General features: G+C 43.8%; 2 protein-coding genes across 2 annotated transcripts in view; both read right to left on the bottom strand.

Annotated features, from left to right (window-relative positions):
- Positions 1–14,188, bottom strand: part of LOC130402528 (transmembrane protease serine 9-like) — a 20,294-nt gene extending 6,106 nt beyond the window's left edge. The window contains exons 1-2 of the mRNA XM_056606731.1: positions 14,077–14,188; positions 219–239 (exon numbers count right to left, since the gene is read on the bottom strand). Of these exons, the coding sequence (XP_056462706.1) occupies positions 219–239; positions 14,077–14,188 (133 nt within the window). The remainder of the gene's footprint in view (positions 1–218; positions 240–14,076) is intronic.
- Positions 13,679–23,672, bottom strand: LOC130399623 (transmembrane protease serine 9-like). Its single transcript, XM_056604997.1, has 10 exons — positions 23,587–23,672; positions 21,065–21,085; positions 20,472–20,631; positions 20,076–20,344; positions 19,535–19,668; positions 18,395–18,662; positions 17,795–17,963; positions 17,104–17,360; positions 16,835–16,932; positions 13,679–15,515 (listed from the first exon to the last, which is right to left on the bottom strand). The coding sequence occupies exons 1-10, from the start codon at positions 23,636–23,638 to the stop codon at positions 15,198–15,200; spliced, it is 1,746 nt and encodes a 581-aa protein (XP_056460972.1). The 5' UTR covers positions 23,639–23,672; the 3' UTR covers positions 13,679–15,197.
- Positions 23,673–23,683: the final 11 nt, after the last annotated feature.

The following is a 23,683-nucleotide window of genomic DNA, read 5'->3' as shown; positions in this document are numbered from 1 at the left end:
CATGAAAATATACAATGCCTATGTATATGCAAAGATAACATGCTATACACAAACTGAAATCTTTTTAGCGTGAAATTGATCAATTTTAAATACATTGATTCAAGCAGAATGTATGGGCATCGATAAGGAAATAGGGCAGCCTCTCGGGGAATGTAAATAAATGGTCAAGTTAAATTATAATTAATTAAAAAGTAGCTTTTTTATTTAGAATTTCTTACCATTTAGCTGTGAGGACACCTCTGCAAAAAGAAAAGGGAGAAAATGTATAACAAGTGAATCAAATATAATATGATAATAACAATATATATAATGATAACTATAATAATAATAATAAAATAAAATTTTGTCAAAATAAAGTCCCGATGTTGTAATTCTGTTTCTGTTCCCTGGGAGGTAGTGCAGTCTGATTAACTCAAACGTTTCTGAGTTTACAGCCATGTGATAGTTGTGTACATCCAGTTACCATTGATTACCATTTGATCGAATAACATGTTTTTAATATATATTTATCCTAAGCTACATTATAATAGAATGGTCATTGAATAATTCACTAGGTAAAAAAATGTTAACAGATATGTTGTTCAACAAATGGGCGGAGCTATTTCAGGCAGGACCTATCAGTTGACAGCTCAACGGTCCAATCTCAGGCTCATACTCTGATAGGCGGACCATCGAGTGGCTGCTCACTGCAGAGCCAATAACACTCTTTGATAGGTCCATGGAATTTCTCCTACTGTGACAGAAATTTACATATCGTGACGGAAGTAGGAACAACGAAAAAACAAAACAGCTAATGAATCTGCTCCTGTGTATGTCACTGATCCGTACCGTAAACCAATATATTTGTACCTAACCATAACCATGACCATGGCCAACAATTCTACCCACTAAACCTAACCATCAGCTTACCTTAACCCCTAAACCCGACCATAACCCTACCTTAAACCCTAATCCTAACCATAACCCCTAAACCAAACCATAACCCTACCTTAAACCCTAATCATAACCACAATCCCCTTTTAACCCTTAACCTAACCCCTAAACCTAACCATACCCTACCTTCACCTCGTTGATTGACCAGCATAAAACCCAATCAGCAATTTGACTCGGCATTACGCATCACTTGAGTGAGTCAATTTAAGACCTCTTATCTCACAAGCACACTCTGTGAAGTTAATTCTTGAAGTTGGTTCTTCTCGGTTTGACGTATCCTACACAATGGGTGTCTGACACATCCCATTTGGTACTGTTTAGTCCAAATATCTGTGGTCAGATGTTGGTCTGCTGTTGGCATTCTGTATCTGACATCTGTATGTCATGCTTCCAGTCCTACAACAGGGAGCACTTTAAAAGAGTGATATCATACCAGGAAACGAGAGTGTATCTCAAAATCATGTCCTACAATAAGTGGTTAAATCTATGGGGTTATTTCTGGCACAACAAGGTCCCTGGGGTAGGGTTGGACTTGTTTCCCGCAACACCAACGCCTCCATTCATAATCTGACGCATACAGGTTTTTGTCGGTCTGGTTCATGGGGAATGAGACTAAAGGCATTTTAAATAACATTCAGGGATTCTCCACCACCCCACTATTGTGGTCGATTATTGACGGAAAATATGTTCACACAAAGTCAGTGGTGAAAGCAATTTACAAGTCAAAGAACCCCACTCAATGGCAGCTGCTCTCTTTAAATAGAGGGCAATGCAGAGTTTCTCTAACACAGGTGACAGTCTCCGGTGAGTCTGTACATTCTTATTGAATGATGATCTAGTTTACAATATAGTTACTACTACCTATGATTTGATTCATAATTATTCATCAATTATTCTTGCTACAATTTAATATACATTTCACACTGTCAAAGGATTAAATTAGCAATAATATAGAATATAATATAGAATTAGAATTAGAATAATATATAGATCATATCCTAGTAATATTTGTGTGGTATTTTGCACAATCATTTTCTCAATTTTTGGTTGGTGTTACTTGAGTTTCTGGTGGAGATTGTGGTCGTCCTTCAGCCCCAAAATAGTGGGGAACCACTCAAGGCAGAACCAGAGGCCTTAAGCTACCGAGTGAAACATGAGCCACCTGTATGACTTCCTCATCGCATCGGAAGATGGCACAAACAGATTACCTGGAGAATGTGCTATTCACCATAATGTGGATTATCTTGTTGGTTCACATCGTCTTTTAAGATGGTAAACGCAAAAAACCCTGGTAGACAGCTTTGGCCAGTTTTGTTTCTTGTTTGAAGGCGGTTAGTTCAGTTCCCTTATAAAGCATAGAAGCTCTGTCCTTTTGTAGTGTGCATTCTTAATGAATAAAGAATTAACGAAGGAAACCAAATCCCATTGGGAAAAACTGCTAAGGAAAACCAGACATAAATTAAGGCAGCGATTGCAATACAAAGCTTTGAGCTTTCTTCAGAGTGTAAACCCTCTCACACTCACACACACACACACACACACACACACACACACACACACACACACACACACCACACACACCACACACACACACACACGTGTGATCTGAGGACAAACAATCCTATCCATGAACCGGTCTATGTCCAGGTGACCTGTCCAGGTAGCCCAGGAGGAAGGAGAGGGGTACTTACCATGCACCCACCAGCAGTAGCACCGCCACCCATAGCGCCTTGAGTCCAGCCATCCCAACAGTTTCAAGTCCTCAATTCAGTTGAGCCTTTTAAAACCTTTTTCTCCTCCCCTTTGCTTGTCACTCGACTGCCACAGCACAACACAGGTGGAAGACACGCCCACAGGACAGGTGCGGCTGCTTTGGCCCGTGTCAACTACATCATTACCTCACCTATGTTCAGGGCTGTGTTAGATGGTTGGCCCATCACCCGCCACAAGTACTTGCGTAATGCAGGGAATGCATGTTCGCCGGAGGCAGGCGGTCTAGCCTATAGCACATCTATGTCACCATGTTTAGGTAACCCTAACTCTAACCTTAATTGGGTAACAATGCAAAAGAGCGGCAAAACACTTGAATGCCTCAGCTCGTCCCTACTAGGCTTGGTACTTGGTCCGTTTTTTTTGGTATTTTGGTATATTGGTTGCTGAAACAGTGTGTTCAAATTAGTTCTTTAAACTATAATTGTAATATTAAGTACTTGTATCGGTACTCCGTATCGGCAAATACCAAAAAGTAGTTACTTATACTTGGTCAGTGATCATGTAGGATGATAGTAAAAACCTCAGCATAGAATTTTTTTTGTAGTGCGACACTAGCAAAGACATTTCAGCACATCATCAAAACTGCCTATTCCATCTGATGCCAATTGCTGTCCCTTACTATTGTTATTTTTTCTTTATCTTATTGTTGTTTTTTCTTAATGACTTGTGTGTGTCTTTTCCCGGCGTCCCTGAGTGCCAAGAAAGACGCCTTCAAATGAAATGTATAATTTTTATGAATTTAGTTTTTAGTTTAGGCTACCTTCCACCACGTCTCCCCAAAGTGATATCATTGCCGAATGGCATTAGAAAACACCCGTTAATGCCAAACGACAAAAACTGGACTTTAACCCTATTTTGGAGACATTTTATAAATGATACACATATTGTGAGTGATTTCTGTGCCCATTAATCAAAACTTCCGGTTACTTCCTAGGCCTTCAACTCCGAAGTGCAAAGTCATTCTGACAGGGAAAGCGCAAGCTTGTCTCTATATTTATAACCATTTTTACTTTTAGATATGAATTATTGTTGATACTATTGTACAAATAAATAATGTAAAAGAAAAAATATCTTACAATATCAAGTAGAAATGTTTGATATTCTCTTATCAGGGTGGGATGACATAGGTTGGTGGCACCGGAATTGAAAAACATAAAGTAAATGAAAGGAAGACTGTGTTGTTTAAACCTTGAAGGCATGTGTGCTTTAACTCCATAATGTAAGTTAATAATCCGGTGTTTCAGTCCCTCGTGTCACGTGACCTTGTGTACACAAAACCTCTTCAATCCTCAACACATCGGCTTATTTACTAATTTGCTTATTTACTTAAACAGGAAGCGTTGAACAATACAATAAGAAAAACCACACCACACTGCTTTAGTTCGAAAACACATTTAATTTTCAAAACAAACAATACACATCGCGTTTTAAAGCACAACACAAAAGCCTTGCAAACCAAACGAAAAACGACTTGTGACGCCTTGGGAGACAAAAGACGGGACGTCGCCATCAGGGTTGCCGCAGGAGGTTGACTTTCAGAACAAACAGCAGAGACAGAGAGAGAGAGGGGGAGGAGAGAGAGAGAGAGAGAGAGAGAGAGAGAGAGAGAGGAGAGAGAGAGAGAGAGAGAGGAGAGAGAGAGAGAGAGAGAGGAGAGAGGAGAGAGAGAGAGAGAGAGAGAGAGAGAGGAGAGAGAGAGAGAGAGAGAGAGAGGAGAGCGAGAGAGAGGGAGAGGAGAGGAGAGAGAGAGAGAGAGAGGAGAGAGAGGAAGAGAGAGAGAGAAGAGATGAGAGAGAGAGAGGACGTCCTTGATGGGGCCTGGGGGTCACGACAGGGGGGTAAAAAGATGGCCGGTCCGTGCGTTATGGTTGGCCCCAAAAACCAGCCGTTACCATCGGCCACTTGACTCGTAGGCTCTTCTTCTCATGGCGCTAGCTTAGTATGCTAACTCACCGGACACGCGGTACGTCGCGACTTTTCTCTCGGTGATAAACTCGATGGAAACTCTCTGTGTAACTCTGGGCCCATAACCTGCTAGCAGAGATGGTTTGCTCAACGATCCTGGCGTGCTTACCCAGTGCTAGGCCGAATATAATAAATGTAGAAATAACACACAGTGCATCAGTGCTGTTTGACTGGAACTGACCATCGTTTATTAAAACGCGCGCTCACTTGACCTCACTTCACATGTCAATTCAGGGACATCCTATTGGCTGCCGCTGTACACACAACACTGCATCCAGCATATTATGTATAACAAAGTAAATGCAACAGATTATGACAATGGAGGGCAGATACTTGTACATGTCAACAGAAATATCCCCTTTATCTTCGGCTAAATCCTTTTTTGACTTTGCCTTTTAAGTTTTTCCAGCAGGGTTTCAGTTTCGACTTGTCCCTCGTCTCCTTAACCCCAGTTGAGCCACTGAAGCGCTCTGCTCACCTCACCCGGGTCCCGTCCTTCTTGTCTGGCGTAATCAGGGCCGGAGTGCGACTCACTTTCCGCACGGGAGTTCCGTGATGCAGCCGAGCCCACCCCAATTAGGGGGAGCAGCTGGGGGTTATTTTTCTATGTACGAGCCCCTGAACGATGAAACGCTGCACTGGACAAAGCTGTCGTGCCTCCAAACCACAAAAACAAATAAACAAACAATTGAAAAATCAACTAAAGAACCCATTCAATTCCATTCTCAATATTGTACCAGGTTTTTTTACACAAGCAATGAGAGGATGCATGCTATATACACTAATGAACAGGCTCAAATGGGATAGTGAGATCGAGCTCAACCTTCCTGCAGGAATCTCTTACCTCTGATTGGTGGGTGGGCGTCTCCTGTTTGACAAAACCATTAATGCAGCACGAGCGCACCTTTCTGCTGTTTCGTCTGTCAAAGAGGCTAGCTAGTCTTTATCAGAAAATCCACGATTTCCAGCTGTGTTATAACATGACCAGGTAATAATTCATTTTAAAACCTTGACATAATCTGTCAGATGTATATTAAACGACCGTTGACCACGAGGCGATTCTATATGCCTCTTCTTGAATTGCCTAATGTTTAAATCGGCAGAGGCTTTTAATGGTGCGTAGGATGATAAGCATATGATAACGCGCAAGGAGCAGAAAAAGTTGACAAGGGTGCTAATGTAACAGGGTTGGTAATACCCTTAGTTTGAATTGCTGCAAAACAAATGTTTATAATGAAGATGTGTTGTTTTATTGTTTCCATTTCCATTGCCTTGTAACGGGGACGCTGGCGAGTCTAACGCCGCTCTGTATGGCTTGTTTTTATTCAGTATTTTCAATATTTCTCACGATTGCATTGAACATTTTGTCGTTTTTTTTGGTCTTTAGTATAGTTTAGCTAAGTTTACTAATTATATATAGTCACTTTTCGCTATTGTAAGTGCGCCAGTTTTCTTTATTTTTACGTGTTTTATACGTGGACCCAACTGACCTTAACCATTACCGGCCCATCTCCAATCTCCCTTTCATCTCCAAAACACTTGAAAGGGTGGTTGCCGCACAACTACAGTCCCACCTCGACACAAACAATCTCCACGAACCGTTCCAATCTGGCTTCCGTCCAAAACACAGCACTGAAACAGCCCTAGTCAAAATCACCAACGACCTCCTACTTGCAGCCGACTCTGGATTACTCACCATTCTCATCCTCCTCGATCTCAGCGCAGCATTCGACACCATGTCCCACCCTCTGCTCCTGGACCGCCTGGCTGGCATTGGGATCACTGGTGCTGCACTTTCCTGGTTTACATCCTACCTCACTGGGTGTCTGGGTGTTCAGGTGTCTCACTGGGTGTCCCCCAGGGGTCAGTCTTGGGTCCACTCCTGTTCACCACTTACCTCCTCCCGCTGGGCACACTCCTCCGTCACCATAGGGTCTATTTTCACTGCTACGCTGACGACACACAGGTATACATCTCCACCAAACCCACCGCTGCCATCCCCCCAACCTCCCTCATCACGTGCCTGGAAGAGATCCGGAGCTGGTTGAGCAGGAACTTCCTGAAACTCAATGGAAACAAGACCGAGGCCCTGCTCATCGGATCCAAATCCACCCTCACTAAATCACAACACACCCCAGCTCCACTCATAATCATCGATGGATTCCCAGTACCCTTCTCCTCCAAAGTCAAGAGCCTCGGCGTCATCCTGGACAACACCCTCTCATTCGCACCCCATATTCACAACATCACCCGGACTGCATTCTTCCACCTCCGCAACATCGCCAGACTCCGCCCATCACTGACCCAATCCAGCACAGAAATCCTAGTTCACTCATTTGTCACATCACGCATAGACTACTGCAACGCCCTCCTCACCGGACTCCCCACCAAACTCATCAACAGACTGCAGATCATTCAGAATTCAGCCGCCCGGATCATCACCCGCACCAAATAATCTGACCATCACCCCTGTCCTCATCCAACTTCACTGGCTCCCAGTACACTACCGCATCCAATGCAAAACCCTACTCCTCACCTACAAAGCTCTCCACAACCTAGCCCCCAGTTACCTCTGCGACCTCCTCCAAGAATACGCTCCCTCCCGCTCCCTCCGCTCAACCTCTGCTGGACTACTATGTATCCCCACATCACGACTCACTACAATGGGTGCCCGGTCATTCAGCTGTTCAGCACCCAGGTTCTGGAACTCCCTCCCCCCACACATAAAACAGTCAGACACCATTACAACCTTCAAGTCTCAACTCAAAACTCACCTGTTCAAACTCGCACACAACGTCTAACTGATCACTGTTTTGATTGTTTGTTTGTTTTGTTTTGTCTTGTTTTTGTTTTATGTATTTTTTATTTATTATGTTTATTTATTTATTTATTTATTTTTTCCACAATGTCTTGTTTTTTTTAAACGATTCATGATGACAATATGCTCTGTAAGGCGACCTCGGGTGTCTTGAAAGGCGTCTCTAAATTAAATGTATTATTATTTATTATTATTATTGCCACCTAGCGACAGAATGGTGCAACTGCATCGATTGTCTATTTTCGCGCGCCGTAGCCTACGTACCACCGCAGATAAATCTATCTAGGCTGGAGGTGAGTACGCGTGAGCGATGTGGTGTTTAATGGTTTTGGCTCGTTTGTACCGACCAATGATGTGTATTTAGAATGTAAATATTACCTGTATGTAATACGAAAGTAACAGACATTTATGTGCAGGAATTACTATTATATTTAAAGTAGTACTCCCAACCGCGTGTTGAGCTAAAGCTAATTAGCTAGCTGTTTGCTCGCTAGCGGGCTCTCTGTTATGTTTGGTTTTTATTTTGGATTATAATTGTTACTTTTTGTTAGACATGTCTGAACATTAAAGGTTGGGTAGGTGATTCGCTTTTTTGGCCATTTTTGCCAAATTACTTGAAATCCTTACCCCGCTTAATCATAACCCGCTTACAGCCACTGAGTTAGAAGTACTGATGTACTGATGAAAATTAAACAAGTCAATCATCTGTGGAACGGGCAGGGCTCGAAAAACTCCAGCCAATCATTTCCATTGCCACCGAGTTGCATTGGACAGTAAGTACGTCAATCAAACCGTCGTACTGCACTCCCCCTCCCCCGCGCCCCGCGTGCGACCCCTTCGTGCAGTACTCGTGACCCAGAGCTCGTGACCCAGAGCAAGCTCCTGTTTGTTGTTATCCTGCGGTAGCTACTGGAACTAGTTAATCCACATTTGGACCTAGCAGTAGAAGACAATTTCCATGGCAGACAAGACGCCACCATCCCCACCACCACCACCACCACCAGCAAAGAGAAGGAAAACTCTTTTTCAGAGAGTAATTGATAATAAAAACGCTGAAAGAGAAAAACTGAAATCAAGAATAATCCTAGGCACTGCTTTCGAACGTTGGCGGCAACTGAAGGACAAGAAGGGTCTAAAAACCGATGCTTGTGTGGCGGTTGACCTAGTTTCAAAGTTTATACCGTTTATACTCGGTAATACCGGTGTGGAGACGAGTGTATTACTCGGTGTGAAAATGTCCACACCGCGGCAACCCTAGTGAAAACCAGGACTTCCAATACAATTATGTGAAACAAACATACATTTTCTAAAAATAGTAATGATTTATGTGACCGTTTAATGTTTATAACATCTGGTGCAACCATAGCAGCGAGAACGTATTCTCAGCAGGGGGTGCTGGGAAAAAAAAAACTCAGCCTGCACTAGACTCGCAACTCGTTACATTGATAAAAAAGATGTATAGCAGCGCAGCTCAATTACACCAGTGCATGCGCGCACAGTTGAAAATCGATCGTTCACATCCAGCTGCTCACAGAACAAGTTTAGCGCACCACCGCTACCCTCACACTTTTTCATATAACCTTTTTTCAGCACTAGGTCATATGAGCATTAAATAAATGCTGCGTCTCAAAATGCCTTGGACAGCAGCGAGGATGACTCGCTTTGCCACGGGCCGAAACAGTTCGGAGCGACCACAGCCAGAGCGAACGCAGCGGGGCAGAGGAGTGTCAGGAATAGTCTTTGGTGTACACATCAGTACGGCCTATTTGCACTACTGTTTAGTGGCAATGCAGTGTTTTATTCGATGCCTTTTTATTTTCGTATATTATTTCAATGAATACAATTTATTTATTCATAAAAACCGGATCTGGTCTTCAAATCTTTTTTCCAAATATAGGTCGTCTTACAATGGGGTTTGTGTTTATATTCGGACCAATACGGTACAGCGGGCGCTCACATGACGTTAAGCATTTCCTGGTGCATAATGTGACGCTTCAGAACCTAAAATCCCGTTTCTCCCCGTTGACACGACAACACATAACCGGCGTCTTCAGAAATCTCCACTTTGGCCGGAGTTTTTAGAAATGATCGTTTTCTGTGATAAGACAGGGCCTCGGACAGGGGGTGTTGCAGCACCCCCAGCACCCCTACTTCCCGCGGTACTGGGTGCAACTTACAGCTGAATGTAGTGCCATGTTGTTAAACGAAAACCTACGCTAGCCTGGCTCGCTCTCGCGCATCTCTGTTCGCGCTCGTGCATGATTGCGCGTCCAGGTACTTGGAATGGGTGGAGTCAGAGTCAGCGTTGAAGGAGAGGGGGTAGGACCATTTGAGTTGTGTATTTTCAAAATCTGCTGGCGTTTCGCAAATCACCTACCCAACCTTTAATGCAGTTGATGTCGGTTGACGCGGTTTGTGTGTCGCCATTCAAACAGGTGGGCTTTCATAAATATGGGATTCACATGGAGTTATATAAATTAACCACTATACGATCACGTGTTTTATGTAGAATGTATATTTGAGGGAGATAAATCTATCTAGGCTTGAGGTCTGAACATTAATGCAGTTGATGGTGGTTGACACGGTTTGTGTGTCGCCATTCAAACAGGAGAATAAAGAGGACCAGCAAAGACCAAGTCCTGTGTAGCGGTGTCGTCCTTCCAGCGCTGTTGGTACCCACACAAGTCGGCGGTTAAACACAATCGGTAACACTAATTTTCAGGAAAAAAAAAGGCTGGCAGAATTTTATCAGCTGGAGGTGTTTTCCTTGCCTGAACAACGTGAGCTAATCAACAAGTACAACACCTTTTAGACTCATAGTATTAGTCTAGTACATGGTGTAGCCTACTTGTTGATTTTCTTTTGCATCACAAGTTTGATAAAAATGTATGGGTCCCTGAAAGTGAAGCGACATAGTTTAGTGCTCCCGAAATAGTGGTCTGTATCTCATAGTGTTAGTCTATTATTAAAGTATTTATCTATCTATCTATCTATCTATCTATCTAGTACATGTTGCACTTTTTCATTTTTTTGCATCACAAGTTTTATAAAAATGTATGTTGATACTGTAATGACCTCATCTGTGAAATAAGGGATATCCTAAGTACTGGTACCTTGGTACCTTCATTGCTACAAACCTGGTCAATGTAACCCGTAACCAACAGCCAAAATACACACACACCAACAGGTTCACCAGGACGCACAGAACTGCGAACTAGAGGTGGTTCAGTCGCGAACTGATTCGTTCGAATGAACGAATCGTTAAACAAACGAACCGAACTGGTTCTTCTCTTTCGTTCGTCTCGCTTGTCTCGTTCGTGACTCAGACTCGACACCTCCCGGACCCACGACTCGCTGACAGTTCGTTCACTCACTGTGTGAGTGGTGAAGAGGGACCGAGACGACTCACGAGAGCCAGACAATCGTATGCAAGACAAAAATAAACCGATTTCTTGGGGGAAAAACCACTAAGGGGCTTAGTGAGCGTACGATAATACGATTAAATATCAGTGAAATGGTAAATGCATGTTTTCTTTGTATATTCTTTGGGTTAGGGTTGACACATTGTTCCTTTATCTCGGGTATTTTTTTAATATATAAAATTAACGATATTGACTCACCTTTCAGGATAAAGTCAGCAGCTAATGACCGACTTAAGTTCCAAGATCCTTTGAGAGTCTGAGTCTGACTGACTCAGAGTCAGCATAACCGTGCACAAACACATTCCATGATTCGATTCACCATTCGATTCACAGAAAACTCGACTGAACCTGTTCAGTCGAGTTTACGGTAGCACTGAGTCTGACTGACTCAGCTGAGAACCATGCAATGGGTGCATTCCATGATGCGATTCACCCCTACCGGGAACGGAAACTGGACTGACTGAACGAACGAACGAACGATTCGCGAACGACTCCTCTTGGCGAACTGACTGACGCGAACTGGTTCACGTAAACGAATCATTAAATCCACCACTACTGCGAAACAGAACCCTTCGACACGCATACCCCCCCCCACCTGTTCTCCCAAGCCCCGCCCCCAGCTGGCCTGGCGATTCGCCCCCCACACTGATTGACAATGCAACAAATAACACACAAACTCTTTAAATGTCCCAGGGTCGCTAAAATACACATTTCCGGTGTCAATAGAATAATAGTTCGAAATTTTTTGTATCCATTTTCCATATTTACCATGTATAGTTTACTGTGGCGAATGTCAAAAGCAGAGGAGTGATATTCTTTCAGTGACTTTATTGTATTGTTCCAAGTGTACACCAAGACCTTACTCTAACCCTAACCCTAACCCTAACCCTTACTAACCCTAACCCTAACCCTAACATTAACTAACTGTCTCCACTAACTCCTCACTTACTGACTTCCTCAAGCAAAGCATGATGGGAACACATCAGCGACCAATAGCAGTGGTATAAACAATACCAAAACTAATAACAAAACAAACATAGCCCTCGAGCTACATTACTTTGAAAACCAATGTGTTTCAGTAACTGTGTAAATACAAAATAAGGGGGAGAAATGTGGTAATTTTTGAGTGTTTATTACCCAAAGGAAATTAAATATACCTCAAATTTGTTATTACAGTTCACCTCAATTTGATTATTCCTTCATCCAAAATGTATTTTTCCTTTCATAGCTATAGTGGTTCAGAACTGCATTATTCAGCTCCCACTGCCATCTATTGGCTTAGACATGTCACAGCATAATAACTAAGAAAATAATGGTCCCAGAATCTTGGACAGGACAAAAGAAAAATCATGGATAATATAATATTACATAATACTAAATGTACAACAATGTTGTCTATAACTCAGATAAAAAGGTTAAGTCATGAACAAATTATTCCTTCTTTAAGAGCTAGCCAAAATGTGTTTAATCCTTTTCTCTTGGATGAAATACTCATTGGTATTATGAGTTTAACTAAGGTTAAACTGTGACAAAAGGTCTGTGCTTTTCTGACTGAATAAACCAGCAGACTGTTCAAAAATATACAATGTGTTGGATTGATGGATAAATATACAGATTTCCCCCCCACCAGAATAAATTCAGGATCTCCATCAGGTCGCCCTTGAGTGCAGCAGAATGCAGGAAATCAAATCTACGATATTCAAAATCCCCTCCCCCTTTATAAACTTAATTTACCCCTGTGGCTTCCTAGTGGCTGAGCTCCCCCAAAAGTCAGAATCTAAAATCGCCCATGCTAAATATTATATCTTTTCCTATAGTTCTGCATATGTATATCTCATCAGCATCGCTGGGCTGCCTCAGTTCTTTGGCTGCAAAAATAAAAAAAAGTATTTGGCTTTTGCCAAACATGCTACCACCATTGACTGTTGAAAAAACTCAAACACTCTCAGTTATCCATCCCTGGCATTTTCACCTCCACCACCTCTGAAGATAAAAACCGTGGTGTCATTATAGATTCCACCTTCTTCATATCCCCGCCTTCATATCCTCCAGAGTAGACTACTGCAATGCCCTTCTCTTCGGTGTCTCAGCAAAGTTACCTAACAGACTCCAATACGTACAAAATTCCGCTGCAAGAGTTCTCACCCGCACTAGGCCCTGGCAACGCATCACTGCCATCCTCCACCAACTACACTGGCTCCCTGTTACTGTTTTCAATTTAAAATCATTCTCCTTGCTTTCAAAGCACAACATCATCTTGCACCTTCCTATCTTTCTGAACCTCCTGGGCCCCCTACCGACCAACCCGCACCTTACGCTCCACTGAAGCCCACCTCCTCTCCACCCCCGCCGCACACCTCCGCACCACGGGTGACAGGGCATTGAGCGTGGCCGCTCCAAGGCCCTGGAGCTCCCTCCCACTTGTACTGTGTCAATGCACTTCCCTGTCCACTTTCAAACCTCTATTGAAAACCCACCTCTTCACCCTGGCTTTTCCCTCCTACCCCAACGCCTCCTACCCTGACCTTGACCTGGGCTGACCAATGCACTACCCCCTTCCATTTCCTCTTCCCATGTATCTTTTACCGCCGTTTAATGTATTATGTAGTTGTTTGATTTTTATACTGTGTTTAACAAATGTTCAGTGTCTGTTTTATTGTCTCTGTTTGATGTCTAATGTTATTTTATTAACATTTTGTTTTACCTTTACTGCACAGTGTCCTTGGGAGACATGAAAGGCGAATGAAATAAAATGTATGATTATTATTATTATACAGCATTTGTACTGATAAATCATACTGATAATAATGGTTAGCTAGCTACTTTTTCTAAATCTGCCCATTTTCATCTTCTTCATGGCCTACTCTCATTTATTTGTTATGGCGTACAGAGTTCAACGTCGTCATAGCTGTGTACGTATTTAGCTTTCTGCAATTCAAGGCCCACCACGGTCGTGCCACTCATTTACTCCCCCTCTACTAATATCGACTTGGTTGCAACGCTAACAGTTTGTGAGTGCTTGCGTGTGTTTGTATGTGGGAGACAGTGAGAGAGAGAGTAGCGCACAGCTTTGGCTGGCCGGACGGCACAGCAAGGAACTTATATATGCAATAGTTAGCTCGCAAAATCAGCCCGGCGGTCGGCCCCGAAACGTTAACAGCCCACCGGGAATTCTCTCGACTCTCCCGGTTACCACGCCGCTACTGAGCGTCATACTGTCAGTCCTCTTATCCTCAATAATAACACCAAACTCCTCCATCAAGTCCTTGAGCAACATCTTTTCAAATGTCAAAAAGTTGGATCCCTTTGACGTATCATATCTTAATTTAACGTGTCGTGCCATATCTAAAAAATGTACAAGCCAAGCTAGCTTGCTACAAGTATCAAGTGCTGTAGTGTCAGCTGTAACAGTTAAGTTAACAACGGTTACATTTATTCAAAAAGCAACGAGTTTACGAGAGAGCTTGTGAATATATTGTGGTCCATCTTTATTGAACCTACATCCTGAATTTGTTCACATTTCGCCGGAATCCATCATGGCAGACACTGAACACAAACTATTCCTATTTTAATCCTTGTTTAAACTAGTTTACCTAATCCAGAGTTACAACTAAAATGTGCAACACATCTGTGATTAATTATGAATCAGTTTTAACCTAGATTTACTTACCATAGATTAACCCTAAACCAGGATTAATCAATCCATGTTGGTGCAACCCAGCCATAGTGTTTGTATTCCTGCTGAAACAGTGGGTTCCCATTGACTGTTCTCCCAACTGTAATGGTATTATTAAGTACTCATATCGGGCATTCACACTTCAAAAACCTCTACAGCGGTATTCATTTGTCACGATCAACTTGTTTAACTGAATTTATTTTTTAAATGAAACTTTTAAATTGACTTTTCAGCTTATTAAGGTCATATGACAAACCCCCAGTGGAATTACTTTCCCAACCTTTAGTCTCTCCTAACAATTGCTAGCTAAACGAAAGACAATTTCAACCCCAAACAAAATAAGAAGCACATATCAAAAAGAGATATGTATTTTATAACTCTGCACCTTCACATGCAGAACAAAAAGGATCTTTTCCACGTAATATGATCAACACAAACTATATATCATGTGTAAGCTGAGACTCCACCCACTCCAGCAGTCCATGAAAACCCCAAAAGGAAAAACAAGATGCTGTGTGATCGTTTCTTTACATGATCACATACTTCCCTCCATGAGATCCAAACAACGTGAAAATAAACCGGAGTCGAGCCCTTCCAGGCCAGGCTGCCTCTAGACCAGCGCAGAGTAGAGGTAGATGGAGGAGAGGAGGAGGATGTAGGACATGGAGAAGCGTGCGTCTGACGCGTGACTGGTGGTGGGGGCGGTGGTGGTGGTGGGGGCGGTGGTCGTGGTGACGTTGGTGGGGGACGGCAGGCTCCCCAGAGTTTCCCTCAGGAAGCCAGCAAATCGCGTTGTGGAGGTGAACATGGACTGGTCGGCGGCTCTCTCTGAGCGCACCATGCTGCTGTTGCCCATGACGTTGGGAAGCCCGGCCACTTGGGTCCAAGAGTTGCCGCTCTTGCACATCAGGGGGCCTCCGGCGTCACCCTGAAACCAAACACACGTTGTCATCCCCACCGGCACCGAGCCACACACAGCCCTCCAAACTAACTCCAGAGCACCAACATGTGTCCACCCCTAGCTTGAAAACGACTGTAACCTATGAATGTAGCTTACCAATGACAAATCATGCGCAATTCTCACATATCGTTAGCATCAGGGCATGATTGCCATATTTAAGTCATATTTTGGCCAAATTGTGATATCTGATTCACTGGGCCTCATTGGCTATATCTTATATCTATATCTTCTAACTTTTTACGCTAAATACACAATGAACTTTAAAATATGACTTAGGCATTATGCTAAGGCAAACGGCTATGATGTAAATCTTGAACATACATTTTGGCATGGTGAGCAGTGGCGGCTAGTGATCAAAAATGTCGGTGGGGCACAGTTATAGACAGTGGGTCTGGGGTCTCCCCCCCGCAGAATTGATTTCCTGTATTCCGGTGCATTTTGGGGATGGCCACTACCTATTTACCTACTATTCATTCAGATTCATAGCATACATCCTGACTTGCAGGGCCTGGACAAGCTTACACTGCATATACAGACCTACTTTATGGCCATTCAACCAGCCATTGCTATTTGACCCATTGTTGTTATTCTGATATTGAGAAAAATCATGATCACTGTCCTATAGCGTCCATTTTTTGTGAAAATCAATGTCTACATCAAATGCAGTTAGAAATATGGGACAGTTGCTTCATTTAGTTCATATGCTACAGGCCGAAGGACTTAATTAATATGTAACTTACGTGCTCCTTTTAAGTATAACATTGCTTGGGGAGTCCAATTCCTCCACTGAAAAGGTGCTTGCAACTCTGCTATTTAGCAATCTATCTCTTCTCTACATGTAGTTGTGTTGCGCGAAATGCTGCTGAGGGAGGTAACCTATTTGATTGATTCGCTGAACTGTCCAATCATGTGGTGATAACAAAAGTTGCCTCTGCTTGATAGACAGCAAAAAATTAGCGAGCTTACATTGACTTCAACGCGGCCGGCGCCCCTGACTTGGAGGAAGGCTTTATTTCGAAAGACCAATAACTAGCCTAGCCCAAATCATTGTCGTTCAGACACATTTAAATGGTTGCTGGCAGTGACAAGTATATCACACAATTAAACGAGGATAAACACTATGTATTTTTGTTGATTTATTTCGTATTGATAATAGTTGATTAATAGTTGGCAGATATATTCAAGTGAATACTTCACGGAGGGGCGGCGCCCTAGCGCCCTCTATTGACCCACCGCCACTGATTGTGAGCCATGAACAGGATTCTGAACTGTTGTCCTTTCCTTACCTGTCTCACAGTCAGCGCTTCGGTGCAGATGTAGTCACTGGATGACGTGTTGCTACAACCCACCACCGTGGTGTTGAACTCCTGCAGGGTTTCTTGGGCTGCGGTCAGGTCAGAGAAAGTCACGGTCAACCAAACAGTTTGGACAATATACAGAGCCACGCTGAGTGAGTGAAACAAAGAACTAGTAGAACTACAATCAATGATCCGATTTTGTAACAAAAAGCCTTGTTGACACTAGAAGGGGTTGCGCTGTGGATGGGGGTCCTCACCGCCTCCCTGGCCCATGCCCCAGCCTGCCATCCAACAGTCAGTGTTGTTCAGGAAGCTGCCCATCCCCTGGTCCAGACAGATGGGCTGGATGTAGTCCGAGAGCCTCGGTGCACTGGACAGCATGAGCACGGCGATGTTGTCTCCGGTGAGATTGCTGAGGGTGATGGATTTCACCCCCAGGGTCATGTTGAAGGAGTTGGAGCCGTTCAGATTCCGGCGGCCCAACTCAACCGTCCAGTAGGAGGCATTGGGGTACCTAAGTGAAGGGAGGGAAACCACCAGGGTGAGGGATCGACGGCCATTTGAAACAGGATGTCGTCATGTAAAAGAAACCCTGATCCAATTGGATCACGGTGCAGATAGGCTTATCCCTCAACAACAACGGCACACCTATTTTTATATCTCAGGATTGATACATGAGTTTTTGAACACTCTGATTCATGCAAATAAGTTGTACACCGCTTGATAAATGTGTGGACGACGAATGACTGTAACCATTGAGTGATAGCAAGGGCAAAGGGATTATTATTGTCAGGTGTGAAATATTCCCCCCTTTTTGTAAAATGTAAAATTCTGTAAAAACTGAAAGAAAGGATTGATACATGGTTGTGCTCGGAAAAAAACACAAAGAGCAACATACACAGAATGCACGTCGTACATCGTCAAGACAGACACAACAAGCAGACTTACATGGTGAAGCACGAGGCGTCGCTCAGGACTGCATCCGCAGTCACCAGGGTGCCGCCGCACATGTGCGTGCCGTTGACCTGCAGGCTAGCGATCCAGGGCCACACGCCGGCGGACTGCACCAGCCCCCTGCTGTCGCGGGTGTTCATGGGGGCGCTGCCGCACGTCAACGCTGGAACCAGGGACCATCAGGGGTGGGCCAAAGAAGGCAGAAATGGAAGAGGTCAACAAACATTGTAATGCTTATGAAATAGAAACCTTGCAGCTTTAGCCGAGCCGCGACCCGATGCTTTAGTCAAGGGAAGTAATCCAGTAAATTCTAGTTGGTTTTTCTGTATATTTTGTTACTGAAATATATGTATTACTGGCTTAGGGGGAATTGATCATTGGTATGTCAGAATAACAGTCAGAATAATGTCAGAATAACAGTCCATCATAGATGACCAAATGATAGTTTTACCTCCACACTCTAGCATATCACTAGGTTACCACTGCGACGTGTGTCAACAAAGACCGAGGATCCAACACCCTCATTGTCCACAGATGGAGACAAAAGGATCCAACACCCTCATTGTCCACAGATGGAGACAAAAGGCCACTTACGTGCGGGGGCGGTCGGTGAGGCGGTGACTGGGCCGGATGGAGGGTCGCCACAGTTGAAGGTGGCGTCGCTGTTGATTCCCGCGGATCGGAAGTCCACGAAGCCGGGCTGGTTGGTGGTGATGATACCGTTGATCCAAGCCTGATATTCGGATACTCTGGCGTATACTCCAGGGAAGTTGGGCAAGGCACATCCTCGACCAAAGCTCACCACTCCCGACTGGACCCACTGCGGACCCTGTTTGCCTACAAGAGGACCCCCAGAGTCACCCTTTAGGGGAAGAGGATAAAAGCCACGATGGGTTAGCAAAATACCTCAAACTGCATGAAGTTAGAGTCATTGCCAGGTCCTTTATGATTGGTGTTGTGCTTTGGGTGTCTGATGCTGAATTGGTGGGGTACGTTTTGTTTTGCACTAATTACTTTTTCGTGCGCTATATGGCATAACTCACTATTGCCGCTTTTCCACCGCACATGTAGCTCGACTCGACACGACACGACTCGACACGACTCGACAAGGTAGCAGCGCGGGTCCTTTTCCACCGCAAATAGTACCTCCGGGACGTGGGCGGGGTCGGCTGCGCGAAAGGGCCGTGACGTATTTTTGTACGCGACGCAAACAACACCTACGTAACCCACACATGGACAGAACCCACATAACAACAATGGAGAACATCGATGCGATGGTATTCGTGTTCGTATTATTAGCTGGCATGTTGAAGAAGTGGAATATGTTGGCTGCGGCGCTGCTATGGCTGTTACCAGCATGGTTGCCATGTCGCTCTCGTGACTTTGTCACACTCTCTGGCCAATCAGTGGCCGGCCGTCTGCCGACGTCACCTTTTAGCATCGGCTCAGCCGCTTGGAACCTAGAGCGAGGCGGTACTAGAAAAAGCAGCCACTTCAGGTACCAGATACCATGTTTCCGCGGTGGAAACGCAAAAAAGGCGAGCTGAGTCGAGTCGAGTCGAGTCGTGTCGAGCTGGTACCATGCAGTGGAAAAGCGGCATATGTCATCCCTCCTGCCTCACCTAATGCATTATTTTGGCATGCTAAACTGCATTTTGTTGTCCAGAACAAAAATTGTTGAATCTAATCTAGTCTAGGGAGCTCCTCCTAAAACATTAACTGTTTAACAGTTACCTGACACGAGTCCTTCCCTCCAGCCGACAATCCAGCGCAGATCATGTTGTTGGTGATTATGCCATAGCTGCAGTCACACTCCCTGTTGCCCACTATGGGCAGGTCCACTTCCTGGAGGATGTCCGCGGCTGAACCTATGAATGGAAGGAATGAAACGGGACTTTGAAAAGGCAGCTCATGCTGGGGCCCTGCTGTGTGAAACGACTTGATTTACGGTCGTATCGACCCCCTCAGTGGATCTGACAGTGCACAATGCAAGTGCAGAGACCCCACTCTAAACTGTGGCACACATGTTAACTAGTTAAATGGTACATGGTCTGCATATATATAACCAATTTCTAACCAGTGGCCACTAAGAGCGCTTCACAATATGGTCAACCATTCAACCATTCATGCACGCATTCACACACCGTCGGCGGTGTCAACCATGCAAGGCGACAGCCAGCTCGTCAGGACCAGTTAGGGTGAGGTGTCTTGTCTCAGAGACACCTCGACACTCAGGACTAGGTCTAGGGACATACGCCAGAAGAAGAAGACCCACCTCCAAACGAGGTGGTGCCCCAGCCAGTGACCCAGTTGATGATGCCGCTGTTGAACGTGCTGTTGGGCGCGGCCAGGCAGACGGGCGCGATGTAGTCTGTGAAGGTGACAGCCGAGGAGAGCTGCAGCAGGCAGATGTCGTTGTCGTTGGTGAGCCCACTGTAATCGGGGTGACAGACAATCCTGGAGATGGTCCGGGACACCTCGTTGGGGTTGCTGCCCGCCTGGTCCTGACGGCCCAGGAAGACCGTGAAACCTGTTGTGTCAGTTCTGATCGGAAAGGAAACAACGTCACCGTTAGTCTCGTTCGTCTGAAATTAATGTTCATCGAGTTGTTGACGAACCAGAGATGAGGAACATGTTTTGGCTATTGCCGGATGTAGAAGATTGACGTTACGTGGTGAAGCAGTGGGCAGCGGTCAGCACCCACAGATTGTTGATCAGAGACCCCCCACAGAAGGGGCCTGACGTGTGCAAACTGGCCTGCCAGGGCCAGGTGCCCGGAGAAGCATCCACTCCCCCAACGATCCTGGTGTTGAGAGGAGCCCGACCACATACTGAAAAAGGTTCAAGGGTGTCAGAGAAGGAGCAATGGCCTCTATGAACGCCTGCTGCTGCAGTGCCCCTGACTAAAGACAAAGCCCACATTCTCTGCCTCACTTCATTTTTAATAGTATACTCAGAATACATTTAATTGATGTAGCTCTTTTAAAAAAAGTCTGACACTTTGCACAATACCAAAAAGAGTCAAATAAAGTCACGGGTAGATATCCATGAAAATATACAATGCCTATGTATATGCAAAGATAACATGCTATACACAAACTAAAATCTTTTTAGCGTGAAATTGATCAATTTTAAATACATTGATTCAAGCAGAATGTATGGGCATCGATAAGGAAATAGGGCAGCCTCTCGGGGAATGTAAATAAATGGTCAAGTTAAATTATAATTAATTAAAAAGTAGCGTTTTTATTTAGAATTTCTTACCATTTAGCTGTGAGGACACCTCTGCAAAAAGAAAAGGGGGAAAATGTATAACAAGTGAATCAAATATAATATGATAATAACAATATAATATAATGATAACTATAATAATAATAATAAAATACAATTTTGTCAAAATAAAGTCCCGATGTTGTAATTCTGTGTCTGTTCCCTGGGAGGTAGTGCAGTCTGATTAACTCAAACGTTTCCGAGTTTACAGCCATGTGATAGTTGTGTACATCCAGTTACCATTGATTACCATTTGATCGAATAACATTAATAATAATATTTTTTATATATATTTATCCTAAGCTACATTATAATAGAATAGTCATTGAATATATTCACTAGGTAAAAAAATTTTAACAGATATGTTGTTCAACAAATGGGCGTAGCTATTTCAGGCAGGACCTATCAGTTGACAGCTCAACGGTCCAATCTCAGGCTCATACTCTGATAGGCGGACCATCGAGTGGCTGCTCACTGCAGAGCCAATAACACTCTTTGATAGGTCCATGGAATTTCTCCTACTGTGACGGAAATGTACATATCGTGACGGAAGTAGGAACAACGAAAAAACAAAACAGCTAATGAATCTGCTCCTGTGAGTGTCACTGATCCGTACCGTAAACCAATATATTTGTACCTAACCATAACCATGACCATGACCAACAATTCTACCCACTAAACCTAACCATCAGCTTACCTTAACCCCTAAACCCGACCATAACCCTACCTTAAACCCTAATCCTAACCATAACCCCTAAACCAAACCATAACCCTACCTTAAGCCCTAATCATAACCACAATCCCCTTTTAACCCTTAACCTAACCATAACCCTACCTTCACCTCGTTGATTGACCAGCATAAAACCCAATCAGCAATTTGACTCTGCATTACGCATCACTTGAGTGAGTCAATTTAAGACCTCTTATCTCACAAGCACACTCTGTGAAGTTAATTCTTGAAGTTGGTTCTTCTCGGTTTGACGTATCCTACACAATGGGTGTCTGACGCAACCCATTTGGTACTGTTTAGTCCTAATATCTGTGGTCAGATGTTGGCATGCTGTTGGCATTCTGTATTTGACATCTGTACGTCATGCTTCCAGTCCTACAACAGGGAGCACTTTAAAAGAGTGACATCATACCAGGAAACGAGAGTGCATCTCAAAATCATGTCCTACAATAAGTGGTTAAATCTATGGGGTTATTTCTGGCACAACAAGGTTCCTGGGGTAGGGTTGGACTTGTTTCCCGCAACACCAACGCCTCCATTCATAATCTGACGCATACAGGTTTTTGTCGGTCTGGTTCATGGGGAATGAGACTAAAGGCATTTTAAATAACATTCAGGGATTCTCCACCACCCCACTATTGTGGTCGATTATTGACGGAAAATATGTTCACACAAAGTCAGTGGTGAAAGCAATTTACAAGTCAAAGAACCCCACTCAATGGCAGCTGCTCTCTTTAAATAGAGGGCAATGCAGAGTTTCTCTAACACAGGTGACAGAGTCTCCGGTGAGTCTGTACATTCTTATTGAATGATGATCTAGTTTACAATATAGTTACTACTACCTATGATTTGATTAATAATTATTCATCAATTATTCTTGCTACAATTGAATATACATTTCACACTGTCAAAGGATTAAATTAGCAATAATATAAAATATAATATATAATTAGAATTAGAATAATATATAGATCATATCCTAGTAATATTTGTGTGGTATTTTGCACAATCATTTTCTCAACTTTTGGTTGGTGTTACTTGAGTTTCTGGTGGAGATTGTGGTCGTCCTTCAGCCCCAAAATAGTGGGGAACCACTCAAGGCAGAACCAGAGGCCTTAAGCTACCGAGTGAAACATGAGCCACCTGTATGACTTCCTCATCGCATCGGAAGATGGCACAAACAGATTACCGGGAGAATGTGCTATTCACCATAATGTGGATTATCTTTTTTGGTTCACATCGTCTTTTTAAGATGGTAAACGCAAAAACCCTGGTAGACAGCTTTGGCCAGTTTTGTTTCTTGTTTGAAGGCGGTTAGTTCAGTTCCCTTATAAAGCATAGAAGCTCTGTCCTTCTGTAGTGTGCATTCTTAATGAATAAAGAATTTAACGAAGGAAACCAAATCCCATTGGGAAAAACTGCTAAGGAAAACCAGATATAAATTAAGGCAGCGATTGCAATACAAAGCTTTGAGCTTTCTTCAGAGTGTAAACCCTCTCTCACACACACACACTCACTCACTCACTCACTCACTCACTCACTCACTCACTCACTCACTCACTCACTCACTCACTCACTCACTCACTCACTCACTCACACACACACACACACACACACACACACACACACACACACACACACACACACACACACACACACACACACACACACACACACACATATACCCACACAAGTGTGATCTGAGGACAAACAATCCTATCCATGAACCGGTCTATGTCCAGGTGAGCTGTCCAGGTAGCCCAGGAGGAAGGAGAGGGGTACTTACCATGCACCACCAGTAGTAGCACCGCCACCCATAGCGCCTTGAGTCCAGCCATCCCAACAGTTTCAAGTCCTCAATTCAGTTGAGCCTTTTAAAACCA

The sequence above is a fragment of the Gadus chalcogrammus genome, chromosome 2 (genome assembly GCF_026213295.1).
Source record: "Gadus chalcogrammus isolate NIFS_2021 chromosome 2, NIFS_Gcha_1.0, whole genome shotgun sequence".
NCBI classification, from domain to species: Eukaryota; Metazoa; Chordata; class Actinopteri; order Gadiformes; family Gadidae; genus Gadus; species Gadus chalcogrammus.
Note: the sequence above shows the minus strand (reverse complement) of the source record. Positions and strands in the feature narration are given on the sequence as shown.

Bases quoted from the DNA above. Each gene is read 5' to 3' on its own strand.
- LOC130399623 (XM_056604997.1), bottom strand. From the start codon at position 23,638: ATGGCTGGACTCAAGGCGCTATGGGTGGCGGTGCTACTACTGGTGGTG. The intron at 21,086-23,586 runs GTAAGTACCCCT...TTCTTTTTGCAG, and splicing joins GCTACTACTGGTGGTGCATG to AGGTGTCCTCACAGCTAAAT. The intron at 19,669-20,075 runs GTGGGTCTTCTT...TTCCATTCATAG, and splicing joins GGGCACCACCTCGTTTGGAG to GTTCAGCCGCGGACATCCTC.